This window comes from Clytia hemisphaerica, unplaced genomic scaffold (assembly GCF_902728285.1).
Source record: "Clytia hemisphaerica strain Z4C2 unplaced genomic scaffold, Clytia hemisphaerica genome assembly, whole genome shotgun sequence".
In the NCBI taxonomy this organism is placed as follows: domain Eukaryota; kingdom Metazoa; phylum Cnidaria; class Hydrozoa; order Leptothecata; family Clytiidae; genus Clytia; species Clytia hemisphaerica.
In genome coordinates this window covers 1,053,684-1,067,995 of record NW_027104528.1, presented here as the reverse complement: position 1 = coordinate 1,067,995, position 14,312 = coordinate 1,053,684, and the positions used below count along the sequence as shown (strand labels likewise).

At 35.0% G+C, this 14,312-nt stretch overlaps 2 protein-coding genes across 2 annotated transcripts in view; both read left to right on the top strand.

Annotated features, from left to right (window-relative positions):
* LOC136822120 (cell division control protein 6 homolog) overlaps positions 1 to 10,463 on the top strand; it is a 40,503-nt gene extending 30,040 nt beyond the window's left edge. The window contains exons 2-11 of the mRNA XM_067078347.1: positions 3,353 to 3,546; positions 7,206 to 7,352; positions 7,527 to 7,726; positions 7,867 to 8,039; positions 8,215 to 8,384; positions 8,502 to 8,578; positions 8,763 to 8,860; positions 9,104 to 9,341; positions 9,609 to 9,749; positions 9,974 to 10,463. Coding sequence (XP_066934448.1) covers positions 3,375 to 3,546; positions 7,206 to 7,352; positions 7,527 to 7,726; positions 7,867 to 8,039; positions 8,215 to 8,384; positions 8,502 to 8,578; positions 8,763 to 8,860; positions 9,104 to 9,341; positions 9,609 to 9,749; positions 9,974 to 10,069 — 1,512 coding nt within the window. The 5' untranslated portion in view covers positions 3,353 to 3,374 and the 3' untranslated portion in view covers positions 10,070 to 10,463. The remainder of the gene's footprint in view (positions 1 to 3,352; positions 3,547 to 7,205; positions 7,353 to 7,526; positions 7,727 to 7,866; positions 8,040 to 8,214; positions 8,385 to 8,501; positions 8,579 to 8,762; positions 8,861 to 9,103; positions 9,342 to 9,608; positions 9,750 to 9,973) is intronic.
* A 206-nt stretch (positions 10,464 to 10,669) lies between these two features.
* On the top strand, positions 10,670 to 12,657 carry LOC136822074 (histone H3, embryonic-like). The gene is made up of 2 exons (XM_067078285.1): positions 10,670 to 10,891; positions 11,630 to 12,657. The coding sequence occupies exons 1-2, from the start codon at positions 10,716 to 10,718 to the stop codon at positions 11,934 to 11,936; spliced, it is 483 nt and encodes a 160-aa protein (XP_066934386.1). The 5' UTR covers positions 10,670 to 10,715; the 3' UTR covers positions 11,937 to 12,657.
* The last annotated feature ends 1,655 nt before the right edge of the window (positions 12,658 to 14,312 follow it).

Below are 14,312 nucleotides of genomic sequence, written 5' to 3'. Positions count from 1 at the left end.
AGTAACGGCTCGAATTTCAGTCAGGTTTAAAAATAAAGGGGTACTTTTACCCATATTATAATAACACTACCCCCGTCTTTTGCCAGTTCGGTATAATATGTTATGAATTGCGTGATTTTGATGTGCGACGATAGTGCAAGTGGTAAGGCGTCGGGTTTGGAAACCAAGGTTGCTTGCATTTGGTGGTTCGAATCGAGGTGTGGGAGTATAGTTTCAGAATTAGCAAAATAGCTTCAAATAGTCAAATTCAGAAAAACTAAGTCCAGAAGTCAGAAAAAACAGAGTTAGAGATAGGAAATAGAAAAAAAGAGGAGAAGGGCGGAATTGGTGATTGAAACTAGATCTTTCCGTAAGATACTTGATTTCTGAATATTTTAGTTTAATTTTTGCCAAAAAGTAAGAATATCATAATGAAATGAATAAAAAACCATTCTTATAAAAAAAACGTGTAGTGACGCGATGAACATCTCTTAGTCATCGGGAAACAAAGGGTACCATTTGGGATCGTCACGGAAATCTAGAGCGTTGTTAGCTATCTACAATTTCGGTCAAAATATATTGAGAATTTTGGGTAATTCCTCGTTTTTAGCTATTTAAAGTTCGCGGGCGAAAAAGTCGCTTTTAAAATTTGGGCTAATGGTAAATTTTATCGAATCGAGGGGTTTATAGACTTCCAGGCTATATTCTGAGCCCTATTGAATTATTCTTGAACTTTTGGATCCTGAGATCCTAAGCTCCTAAGTACTAGGTTTAGCATTAAAACTCAGAGTTAAAAATCTACCCTTCTAACCTAAGTTACAGCGCTTCCAAATCGTTTGTGGCTAAAACATTTCATCAGAAAATCTTTTTTCTCAAATATTACGATTTTCACTCACAATTATGCTGACTATTTGGTCTGTTAGTCAAAACTTTTTTTATCCAGGGAAAAAGTACGTTCCAAATTTTCGCTCGTCGGAGGTAAACCGGTCTTTAAAAAATCGTTAAATATCCATTAGGAATACCATCACTTGGAAAGACGTCCGTCAGAGAAAAATCCATCGGAAAAGGTCCGGTGATCAACTGGGGATAAAGGGTCGTTTCTAATTTTAATGTTTTTTTATAAGGGTCTGATTTTAGTGGAATTATTTTTGCTTTAGCTGATAACCATGTTAGAAAACTCATTTATTACCGTACTTACGGCCATCTTTTCCCAAAAGTTCGTTTAACAATAGGCCATTTCGAAATGAATCATGGGTAATCAGGACTGGTTGCGCTCTAGTAACGACTTCCGGTTGGCTAGACGCAAAAATCTTCCCAATTTTTTTCAAAACTTTGGACCAATAGTAAGTCGTCATTAGCGTGCAGTGGTTCCTGATTACCCATTACGCTTTGTGACTGTGAAATGGCCTATTCAAAAGAACTAAAGTAAAATTATAAAAATTTGGAGATACTGCGGTACGGTGCATGATCTGCGAAAGATAAGTTTAAAGGCAGCCTGCTTGACTCGTCTCGCTAAACGATTTTAGTAATGTCTTACGGTCTCTTACGAAGTTAAAGAGTCGTAGCTATGGAGCTATATAGCATATGTGCTGTACGGGGAATCTGGGCTGGGAGAAAAGCGCCGGGGGGGGGTAATTATATATCAGATTATTCATCTAACTCTGTTATCCATATAATAAATTTGGCCTTTTTTAAACAGTTTCCAAATTTTGCCTGTGATGGTTAAATGTTGTTGTTGTCGATGATGTTTTACCCTTAATATATTTTGGATTCTCGAGTTCCTATTATTTTAGGAATACTCGTTTCAACTATAGAATTATTGAAGTGAAATTCATTCTTTTTTGAGATACTTGTTGTTTTTGTTACAAAAGCTACCTTTTAAGAGTTTATCATGTTGGAGTCATCGGAAAGGAAAAGACATATTTGATCTTTGGTCAAATAATATTAACCCTGTAACTTAAGTGGCGCGGTCCTTTTTTTAAAGACATTTAAGAACTTTAAAGGCTTATATCTCCTTATCTAGAAGGAGCTAGAAACTCGTTCATTGCTCGTTGGATAGCTTGGAGTCTCCTCTTTCTTTTGGGCGACTTCGGCGCCGCCTAATTTAGAAAGGGGCGGCAACTAAAGGGTAGGAAGGTTAGTAGACTGAAGAATGACGGAAAGGTACCCAGTATAAAACTAACAAATCAATTCGTTAACGGACAAAATAAAGTAAGGGCCAAATTTGGAGGTTTTTGGATCACTTGTTGACCAAAAAATGGCCAAAAAACGGAACTTTTTGAGGATTTGGATTTTTGAGGGCTTTGCCCTCCTTTATAACCCATGTCCACAATACTCAACATATTGGCACTTAGAGGGTTAAAGTTAGGGGAGTGTCTAACACCTAACTTTGATTGTTTAATATGATCGATAATTATAATTATCATAAAAATCATTTGAAATAGACTTGAGAATAACGTGCAATTAAACTAAAAAGACCATTAATTTTTTAATCACCAGATATTTTGGCCAGGATAAACTCTTTCAGCATATCATTTTACCTAGCTAGTTGTATGTTGAGTCAGTTGGACTGAGAGGGAGCCATCCTCGTCTCTGTGTACCCCAGGATTTATTTACATTACTGATTGACGCTAGATAGAGAATACCCTGGTGTTGGCTGATGCGAGTCCCCCCTTTCTCAGGGAGCGAGCAAAATCTGACGTTACACACAGTTACACACGGCCTTAAACGCTTGCAATGACTTCAAAATCGAAGAACAAATGAAATCTGACGTGTTTTTTTAATATTATGTAATCTTACGCGTTCGAAAAAACAGAAAATGCTAGGGTATTATCTAGCGCTATCAGTAAGCATCAAAAAGCTGATAATACACGGAGGGAGCGAACTAGGTTTGAGAGGGCGGAGCCCAAATTCTTGAAATTTTCGTGGAGAGCTCAAATTAAGAATATTAGAGGATTCGTATTTGGATGCTTTTTCTCTGAAAACTGCGTTATGTATGAGAAATTAATCTGTAGTTTTCACTATGTTGATATTGATATGATAGATATGTGTATGTGGTGATGTGATGTGATGATATGGATATCATGATGAGTTGCATCTTCGCGGCTCTTGTTTAGAGATTGGGCGTGGGCGTGGGCGTGGGCGTGTGAAATGGCGATCTTATAATCCCGATTTCTCGCTTTTAACCTTACCGGATTGAATTCCTGCCATCTGATTGGTTATTTTGGACGATGGTGATTGGCCAAAATCGTGACAACAAAAATATGTTCAGGCGGGAAAACTTTTAGCGGCAAAACTGCACAATCTTGCTTTGGCGAAAATAGTGTGTGGACGTTTCAAGTTTGAAAATTTGTGACTTTATACTGCATTTCAGACATAATAATACTGATTAAAAGATGCCATCAAAAACAAGAAGGGCGATCAAAGATCTTTCCATCGTTGATACTCAATCCAAGATCGATTTTCCTTGTCGAAAGACTAGAAGCAGAACTTCAAAGAAAATTGTTGATGATGATGTTTTTGAAAAGGTCCAACCCATCAAAACCAGGAAAAGAAGCACAAAACAAAGTAAGATTTTCTTGGTTTTATAACAGCACTAACAGTGAAAATAAAAGATCTTTAGAACTTAACTTATCTGGGGTTTCACAGTTTGCAGAGGAGAGAGAAAGCGCAGTGTATTCTCTCATATCATTTTCAGCATTCAGGTGAAATGGTGGAATTCAACAAAAGCTCAGACAGAATTTCTGGAAAAACAATTTAGCAAAAAATCAGTCAGAATAATTAATGTTCTGGTTTAGCTAGTTACATTGGCTATTTTGTTGTTTTGATTTTAAGGGGCGACGTCCATATTCAATCTTGCCACACGTAACGGGAAAAGACCGTTAGTTTTCAAACATACCTACCCACCACCTTAACAGTCTTCATGATTTGACCAAAATTTTACCGAAGCTTTCATTCCCGCTAAAATCAAAACAAACGGCCCGCTACAAAGGTCGCCATTTTCAGATGTTTACAACGGCCAAATTCCATCACAATTTTTAAACGGCCTTTGTTTTTAAAACTCCCAAAGCAAGAATGTTATACTCTGAAACCACCCCTAAATTGCTCAGGGAAAGGATTTTGGATAGCATTCTAAAGGAAAAAGCGAAGAAGTGAGCGTTACGATAAGCGATTTTTGATTTTTTCCTTGGAATTTTTAGTGGAGTTTCATTTTGGTCATCAATGCCACAGCTAACTCTCAACATTCCGATATACCTACCCACTAACGGTCTTTTCCCGTTACGCGTGGCGACTTTGAATATGGACGTCGCCCCTAAGAGAGGGCAATCAAGTTTCTGTACAAACCGAAATTTGGCCTCGTTGGAATGATGATAAAACAGTGTGGTCAGTATAAACCTAAACTCGTGTATAAAGATTACAGGATTTCTGGTACAGGCTAATTTTACTTTCGTTTTGATAGCCATTTTGAATTTGATTGTTTTTTATTTGACGCTCGTGAAAATCTTCAATTTTAGGTCCAACTTTGACAAGCAATTGTTCTTTGTGTAGTGGAGCTATAAAATTAATTATTTTTGAGTAATTTAGAGCTTTCTTTTAGCTTTCCAACCATATATAATATGCAGCAGTAGCAGTATGCAGGTGTAATATTCAGCGCTTTGATTACAAAGATAGGTAGTTTCAGCAATTTTAACTTCCGCTTTATAACGTTTTTATTGTTTTTTGGAATGCAATGTATTCTTTTTCAAAAAAATGTCTTTTCATTTCTTCCTTGAAGTGTTAGCAAGCCATAACAAAAAGAATTTGATAAAAGTCTGCAGTCAAAACGAAGATATCTGGAATTTTTTTATTGGATTTTGAAATTGGAAAGCCATCCGAAAGTGTATATTTTGGTGCCATTTTATATGCCATTTCTGGGCTAAATTGTCAACCTTTTGCCATTTAGACTCCATTCTAGAATAGATATGTGAGTTTCCTAAACAATAATTAAATCAACAAATTTTTATACTAGGTGTTGGACTGGGGGCTGCTTAAGAAATGTTAAATATTTGGGGGGACCTAAATCTTTGGGAGGACCTATTTTTCTGCCTTGGACCTAGACCTGGGCTGAAAAATGAAATAGAGGTAATTATTTTTACAACTCACACTTTTTTGATCAAATTAATTGACATCTTGACATTATAGTCATCTTGTGTCTTGTTAGATGTTTTGTTTCAAGAGTTCTTTCAATAGTTTATTGTTCAACTTGGAGAGGGAATGTTTGTACAGATAGATTTTTTTTTCACAACAGTTTTTGGGGGGTCGGATTTAGGCAGGGCTGTTGGATTTAGGACCACTGACGGTATGAAGGGTGAGATTTTACATTTGCCTGTCGTGCAAGGCACTGAGAGGCCACTGGTGCCAAAAAGAAGGGCTGTTTGAAATGCGGCAACCTCATTGGTGGAAATTTGATGAACAGCTGCAAAGGAACGCTGGGAAGAAGAGACAACTTTTTTTTTTGCAGATTTTTATGTAAACTTCTCTCAGGGATTACTTGTACATGTACATGTCGTACAAACGTTCGTGAGCAGAAAGTTTCGCGAGGACAAAAAATCGCGAAATTCACAACATTTACTTTCGCAAATTTAACGGAAAAATATTTTTTGCGAGCATAAACTTTCGCGAATCAAGACGTAAAATTGAGAATTTTCACATGAAAAAATAGCTTAGAGGGACCAATACTACTTGGATTGGCTTTCAAATATTTGTCCTTTGACTTATTAGTCTTTTAGCAGGCTAAAATGTGCCATAAAGTTACATTTTATTCAAAGTTTAAATTTTACAGATTTTCTATTTTGTCAAGGATTTTTCGCGAGCATTAACTTTTGCGAATGGCCCTTTCTAGAATTTTTAAATACATTTACTTTCGCGAAAAGGGCCAAAAGTTTCTGTTCGCGAAAGTTTGTACGCCTAAAGTAGTTTCTAATCCTGATATAGGAGTTTTAAGTTTAGACTAGTGGTTGGATAATAAAAAAGTCATAAATTTTAAGATGGCAGGAATTCAGATGTTTCTCGATGACTGCTGGACATGTAACCACAAATTTAATAGTGATATCAAACATAATTATGCACGACATCACTTTCATGATTAGGAGAATTTGTTTTGATTTACTCTTAGGTGCCAAATAAACGCCGCTCCACCCCCCCCCCCCCCCGCCCCCCCCCGCTTGTTAATTTTTCGAAAATTTTCCAACCCCCTCCGGACCTTATTAGGACCCCCCCCCCCCGTTTATTAAATTTTAAGAACATTTTTAGTTGGCAAAAAGAAGTCCCCTTATTTTGCTCCAAAAAGCCTGATTTTAGCCTATATTTACCTTATTTTTGGCTTTTCAGAAGTACAATTTCTGACCCCCCCGGCAATTAGCCCCCCCCCCCTGTTTATTAAAATTTCGAAAATTTTCCAACCCCCCTGTTTATTCGAACCCCCCCCCCCGTTTATTTGGCACCTAAGAGTAACTTTGTATTTTAATGGCCAGGTCATTCAATTGAGGACTATGCATGTTAGCTTCCATTGATGCAAATTACCTGACTTCACGGTAGTATGCCTGCTCAGAGTGTGACAACTTTCTCAGCAACAAAGACTTTAGCCAAATAATTTTACTTCAGTTTACAGGGCTCAAAATAACAGTCGGACATTGGACATTGTCCGACCCAAATGGCTTCATGTCCGACCCAAAAATCATAATTTTCAAGCTAAAGCAACCCTGATCGGACATTTTGTCCGACCCACTTGAAATCGTTATTTCGAGCCTTGGTTTAATAAGATATTTTATGTAGAAATATTTCAATCAACTGGTAGACCAAGAGTGGAGAATAGTTTGTTTGGGGTTTGGGTAGACTCAATCTTTATGCTCATTTAAAGATGATTCTCCCTTTGAAAGAATAAAAATTTGTTTATGGACATTTTTCATTGTTATAATGTTAAGGGACCCTTGAAAGTTTATTTACATAAATTAAATGTCAAAAAGATGTTATAATGATGATAACTTAATAGTAGATCAATTTCCACCTATTTAATTTTTATCTTATCTGAGATGTTTGGTTGGATATAGACAGTATTGTGTTCAAAAGTTTGACTGAAATTTAGGTATGTGGTTACAAAATAACATCGTTGAATTTTTTCTGTTACCATACCAATATCTAGGTCTCCTTAGACTGCTCTAATCATTATATTTCTTTTACCTTAATAGCTGACGAAAATGCCAGTCCATATAAATCACCGAGAAAGCAAAATTTGTCACCACTCAAATCACCATTAGCTGACAGAAGTAACTTACCGTGCACTCCAACTAACCTTATTGTCAGAAGAAAACTTGATATTGATACACCTGTAACAGGTTTGTGACTTCAATTTAAATTTTTTACTGAAGAATTATTATGGATCTGATTTCATTCTTATTTGACAGTTTGGGAGAGCCAAGTCAAATTTTTCATTAAAAGAAAGTGTATGGAATCTAGACTTTTTTTGTTGAAAAAGGTTTAGTCTATCTCTTCTCTTCTATGCATTTTAGCCTTATCACCAAGAAGTTTGCGCCAGGCTTTACACACATCTATTCCAACTAATTTAATCGGACGGACAGAAGAACAAAATCTTATAGATTCTTTCATCACAAAAACAATGAAAAATCATCAACCAGGAAGCTTATATCTTTCTGGTGCACCTGGAACAGGGAAGACTGCATGTTTGACCAAAGCCCTTGATAAATTGGAGGTGAGTAAGAAAATATAGTGGACTGGTAAAACTTTATATTATATCAAGTTCTTAAATTAATTGAAAAAAATTGGATATCTCTTTCACAATGTCAATTTTCTTGTCAAGAATTTTTACTCACATTCTCTTCTTGTTTTTAGTGCTCCACTTGTAAGAAGTATCAATCATTCTTCATAAACTGCATGTCTATCAAGTCATCACAAAATATTTTTACAAAAGTTGCTTCAGAGCTGAGTGGAAATTCCAAACCTTTCACTGCCAAAGATGCTCTTAAATACCTGGAGACCAAATGTAAAAGCCAGGGACCAAGGATGTAAGAAATCTTATACGTTTTGTTTTATAGTTAAATAAATGTGGGACATAACAAAAAATAACTTTATTTTCATAATTTTCTTCTTACTAAAACTTTCTTTCTTAGTGTTGAATCTTCTCCACAACAATTTTTGAATGTTTTCATTTTTGTTTACCTGGTCTTGATCAATTTTCAGATTGTTGATTCTGGACGAGATTGATCAACTGGAAAGTAAAAACCAAGATGTCCTATACAAATTGTTTGAATTGCCCTTCTTACCAAAATCAAGACTTGTTTTGATTGGAATTGCAAATGCCTTGGATTTAACAGATCGTATATTGCCCCGATTACAATCTAAAGATACATGTAAGAAACCTCTTTTCTGTAATTTCTTCAGATTTATTCAGATTAAGTGTAATATTTTCTCTTTAAAGAAAGTTCTGAAAGAATTAATTCATAACCAACCTTGCTCTTAATTTTCAGGCAAACCATTGTTACTTCAATTCTCTCCATACAGCAAAGATCAAATTAGTGAAATTTTAAATTCCAGGATAAAAGAGGTAATTACTTTGTTTAAAGAGGTTACATAAATAGTATAGTAAAATGGACAAACCCTCCTCAAGTCTTTATAATTCTAAAAAGACGATTTCACTGGTACTGCATTAATCCGTTTTTTAAATTCTTCTAATTTTTTGCCGAATATCCAAAATTGAATGCTAAGGGTAATTATAACTACTTTTTTAGATCGGATCAACAGAAATTGACCCAATGGCAGTACAGTTTTGTGCTAGGAAAGTCCACGCAATCACTGGTGACATCCGAAAAGCTCTTGATATCTTGAGGTTAGTGCTGTTCAACAGTTTGATTAACTTATTCTACTTTTTAGGCTTTTTTGAAAATCTAGTCTTTTTGATGATGTGGATGTAAAAATGGTTCCAAGTTTTATTTTATGTAGGGATATTTTGAAATCTGAAAGAAAAATTACAATCTGTAAGAGAACTATTATTAAAATACAGCATAAAATTTCAAAATTTGGTAGGATAATATTCTTATCTAATCAAATTTTATTTCCCTTGATCTTTTAGAAGAGCAGTAGAAATTAAGGAATCTGCTGAAAAGAAAAAATTACGATCAGGAGAACTGGATAAACCTCAAAAAGTTACCTTGGCACATGTTGCATCAGTCTGTTCTGAAGTTTATGGTTCACGCCTATCGTCATCAAGCAAGAGCAGTAATGCTTTTCCTTTACAACAAAAACTTGTAATATGTTCATTGATGGTGTGTTTACGAGACAAGAAATTGAAAGAAGTTACAACTGGAAAGGTTTGTATACCGTTCTCTTTCATGAAATATAGTTCTTAGTAAAATATGCCACGACTTAAACAAAAGATTTTAGAATAAAAAATGTGTATTGTCACCTAGTTATTTTTGTGTTAACTTCGATGCTTCAGCATGGTTAGAACAAAAAATTTGTTTTATCTTGAAAATAGAAAAAAGTACCATTGCTGTTAAATATTCAGGTTTTATGTGCAGATTTGTTTAGTTCCTTTCAAGATTCAATGCAACTAATTTGACTTCCTCGTATTTTAGCTGTATGAAACGTACAGTCGCGTTTGCAAATCACGCCAAATGGCTGGAGTAACAAATGAAGAAATGTCAAGTGCTTGCAACCTTTTAGAATCACAAGGAATTATCACTATCAAAAAGACTAAAGATCTAAGGAACTCCAAGGTAAAGAATCTCCCAAATTTGATTGACTTAATGAGTTTAAAAACACTTTTAAACCTTTAAAGCCTCAAGAAAGGACTAGCACTTAGACATTCCTAAAAACTATTATAATGGATATAATTTACCTTGATTCCCTTTGTGGTCTCTATCAATGTTATTCCATTTCAATATTCTAAAGGCGTAAAATTTTTAAAATTGATTTTCTTCATTTTCAATTTTTTCCTCAGATTACCCTCAGACTGCAAGAAAATGAAGTAGAGCATGCTCTCCAAGACAAAACACTGATTTCTTCAATTCTCAATGAACATGTCAAGAAAAACTGAAAAATAATGGACTCGAATTTTAATCTTTTTATTTTATTCCTTTAAAAATGATTTTGAATAGACTTTTGACAGGATTAGGGAAAGCGAGCAGTTGAATTGCCTCAATATAATAGAAAACTCATATAACACAACATCCAAGTTTTGAGTTGAATTTGTCTAGTATTTTCCACGTTTAGGTTGATAATCTGTTTTTGAAAATATTCCATCATTTTTACCTGTCAAAGGTTTTACCTGGTTTTACCACTTTTTTTGTTTTTTCGTTCCTAATTTTATGTACATTAAACGAATGTTCGATTTTTTTATAAATTTGTAAATTATATTCTTTGTTCTTTTATTATTAGTAATATTTGTAATTTATTTTGATGAAGGAAATATATGTCATTTTACAATTTTAGTAGCGGCCTAGGATAACTTTTTTGAGTGAGCTTCACCGCTGTATTATGGGATGAGTACATCGCATGTGTTTGATGTTTGAGTCTCATCCAGTTTACCCTTATACCTGGCTGAATGCTAAGCTAAGTGATAGTATCGGTATGATTTATAATAGTATTTGTCTCCTGTACTAACCAATCTTAACTTATTTTCTTTTTTTACAGACTAGAAAAGTAGAAAAAAAAGAAACTATTATATAAAATAGAGGCAGCAGATGGCAAAAACGAAAGCTAACCAGCTAAGACATGAACCGAAGTCAGCATCTACCCCTGCACCATCCAAGAAGTCAAGTGGTAAAAAGAAAATGAAAAGCCCTTCAAGAACACCTGCGAGTCCAGATAAATCGAACAGATCAAATTCAAGATTAAATGAAAGCGGTATCAAAAAGAGGTATTTCAACTTTGGTTTTTTAAACGATTAAAATTTGGTAGAAATTTGAAATCTTCATTGAAAAAAAAAACTCCCCCGCCCTTTGTTTTGATCAAAACCAGCCCTCCCCCCGACAGTTTACATGAATGCGTGAATGGGCTTTTTTTACGTGCGCGAATGCGTGAAAATTTCACAAAATCTGCGTGAATGCATGAATTGGAACTTTGCGTGATGTGCGAACCTATATTATTTTTGAATTCCCCTACCCCTTAGATTTCCAAAAATGTATAACAAGTGCTTTGACTAAAAAAGTCAAGCGACCTTAAAAAATCGAATAAATTCCCCCGTACTATGAACAAAAGTTTGGAAAAATAAATTGCGTGATTGCGTGAATTAAAGGTCAGCTTGGAGCTAATCAGAGCTCTCGTTTATCAATTCTCATCCTTTTTCATAAAAATAAATATATCCGCTATTCTGAAGCTAAGGCTTTACATACATACGCCTAAAAAAACTATTCAATGTAGCCTTTGCTTAAACCTTCAAAAAGCTACCCCTTCGGTTATCGATTTTAGAACAGATTTTCAAAGAAAGCTTCTATAAATTCAGCAGCTCTAAATATGTTTTGTCTAGATTCTGAATTTAAGTCCAAATAAGTCTTGAGTAGTACGATAAGGCCCCGTTTATAAGGCACCCAAGATCAAAAGCACCCTGAGATCGTGAGTTTTATTGCTAATTTATCTTTTCGCTTGTGTATTTCAGGAAATGGAAAGCTGGAACAAAGGCGTTACGTGAAATCAGATTTTACCAAAGAACCGACCACAAATTGATTCCTAAATTATCGTTTTGTCGATTAGTAAAAGAACTTTTATCTAATGCTGTCGGAGGTGGGTCTGAGCAATTGAGAATTCAAACATACGCTTTGGATGCTTTACAAGAAGCTGCTGAAAGTTTTATGGTACGTTTTTTTGAAGAATCAAACCTTTGCGCTATTCATGCTAAACGAGTAACACTTATGCCGAAGGATATGCAGTTATTGAAAGCGTTGAAATATGACTGTGAGTTATAATTTTGTCCTCTTTCATCATTATACAAGTCTTACTATACATTGAAAGCTTTTGATTTGACACCTTGGCTTCTTGGATATCTTGAAAAATGACATTCTTCTGTGTAACGAGAGATCTAAATCTCTTTTGCCCATCTAATGATGATTTCAAATCAACTTCCTAACGCGATTCTACTTTCCTAACTGGGATAATGTCTAGCTGCTATAATACTTTGCTACTCATGAATGAACCCACATTAGTCCATCATCTGAACTAGAAAACTTGAATTTTAAGGATTTATCTAGCGGCCGAATCCGCAAGAAACATCGGAAAATCATTTTCAAGTTGTGCAGTACTTGACTTGTATTGTAAATATTAGGTTCTAGAACAGCTTGGGTTTCCAGGGCAAGGGCGTCAATTGGAATTTACAATTCTGTCTAATTTTTGAATTCAAATTTCAAACAATTTGATATTCGTCTGGAACTACCATTTTTTCGAATACTACGAGTATTACATCACTAATGATTTGATTAATTTGATTTACTCCCGACACTCTGGCAAGTTCATTGGGTTTTAATGTAATTTTAGGAATGATATTCGACAAGAAATTTAAAAACGTTTATTTTTAATAAGTTTTCATTAGTAGTATACCTTGTAAATAGTATTTTAAAGGTTTTTAAAATTTTAATGAACTTTTTTTTTCCTTTTAGTCTTTTAACCCAAACTGAAAATATAAACTTTACTACCGGAAGGTCTTTTAAAAATTATGCATCATATGGTCTCGTTTTCATTTGTGCTAATTCCGCCTTTTTCGGGAAGTTTCTTTAGAAATGTGTAGTCCATAGCCTTGAAATGGACAAATCCAATTGGAAGATTGAAAAAATATAAAGTGGTACAACATTGCTGATGGTTCGAAGAATATTTTTCAGGCGAAACTTTTAAGGTGAAATCAATATTCTTTCTTTGCTTCAAAATATTATTTACAGTATCAATATCATTTTGATATTGGCCTTGAAAGTTCTGCAAATCTTTAAAAAGAAATCAAGTTAGCTCGGGGATTTATCTTCAGTTTTTCTTCGTTGAAAATTCGCTGGTACCACTGACCTTTATATAACCCTGGACAAAGCTTCTCAATCCCAGCCAAGCAAAATCTTTGATCGGAGTTTTTTGAAAATTGGTACCCTAATGTCGGCACTACTCGATAGCGGTGTAAATGCATCGAGAGCGCTAGGTCTACTTTTCCTCAAATTCTTTTGATGATGTAGCGGCGTTAGACGTTAATTTTTAACATTGCAATGGCTTCTCCTTGGGTACCAATTCTAAAAAAACTCCAATCAAAGATTGCAGATATTGTTTGGTCCAGGGTTATATAAAGGTCAGTGGCTGGTACATCCTTCCCTCGTTAAATGCAGTCAATCATCTAAGACCATGTTCACACTATACCGATCACACTATCCTTTCGGGGTGAAACGCTATGAAGGGCTCTCCTTGTTTACTGTGTTCTCATTCTAGACGGTGTAACCATAACAAAGAGTAATATTTACTCTCAATTTGCTGTAATGTAGAGAAAGCAGAGAGAATATCCAGTACATTTTTCGTTCGAAGCAGTGTTCAAAGTTTTTCCTTCTCAGGGAGGTGCAAAAAGAGGCTTTCCCGTCTCCAAATTTAACAAAATTCAGCAAAACATGAAGAATCTGGCCAGATTTGTTGTTTAAAGTCCATTTCCGTATGCGATGAAAACCTAGCTTTTGTCTATCATTTACGAATTCGTAGCTCTTGAAGAATCTGACCAGATTTGTTGTTTAAAGTCCATATTGGCCACGGTTGAAGTATTCGAACTCTTGTATCATTTACGAATTCGTAGCTCTTCCATCATTTACGAATTCGTAGTTCTTCCATACTCAAATGATAAGACCGTCTTTTCCATTCTAATTTCTTTGCAGTTTGAAAGAAAGTCAATGATGTCTTTTTGGATGGTGTTCTTACTTGATTTAACATGGTTTTAATAACACTTGTTGTTGTAACGCGATTGACTTTTCTAGTTGGTCTTTTCGGTGATAATTGAACTTTGCTTGGAGAGTTCAATGCCCGGCTGCATAAATGTGTCATTTTTTGGGTAATACTTCTCTTAGCAACTCGACCAGCATGATTATGTTGCTTCTTCAATGGTCTCTTTTTAGATTCTGGTAGTGAACTCTCCAGTATAATTCTCTTCCTGAAATGAACTTCTTTTCTTAATAATCTGCTTAAAATTTCAGTCACTAGTACAATGGAAGCGAAAGACATGAGTATATATGCTAGATAGTATTTTGAGAAAAATGGTCCGAATGTACAAATTAGTGCACAGATACCACATGCCCAGAGCATAGTTTGTCCAAGTCCAATATCCGACATTGTGT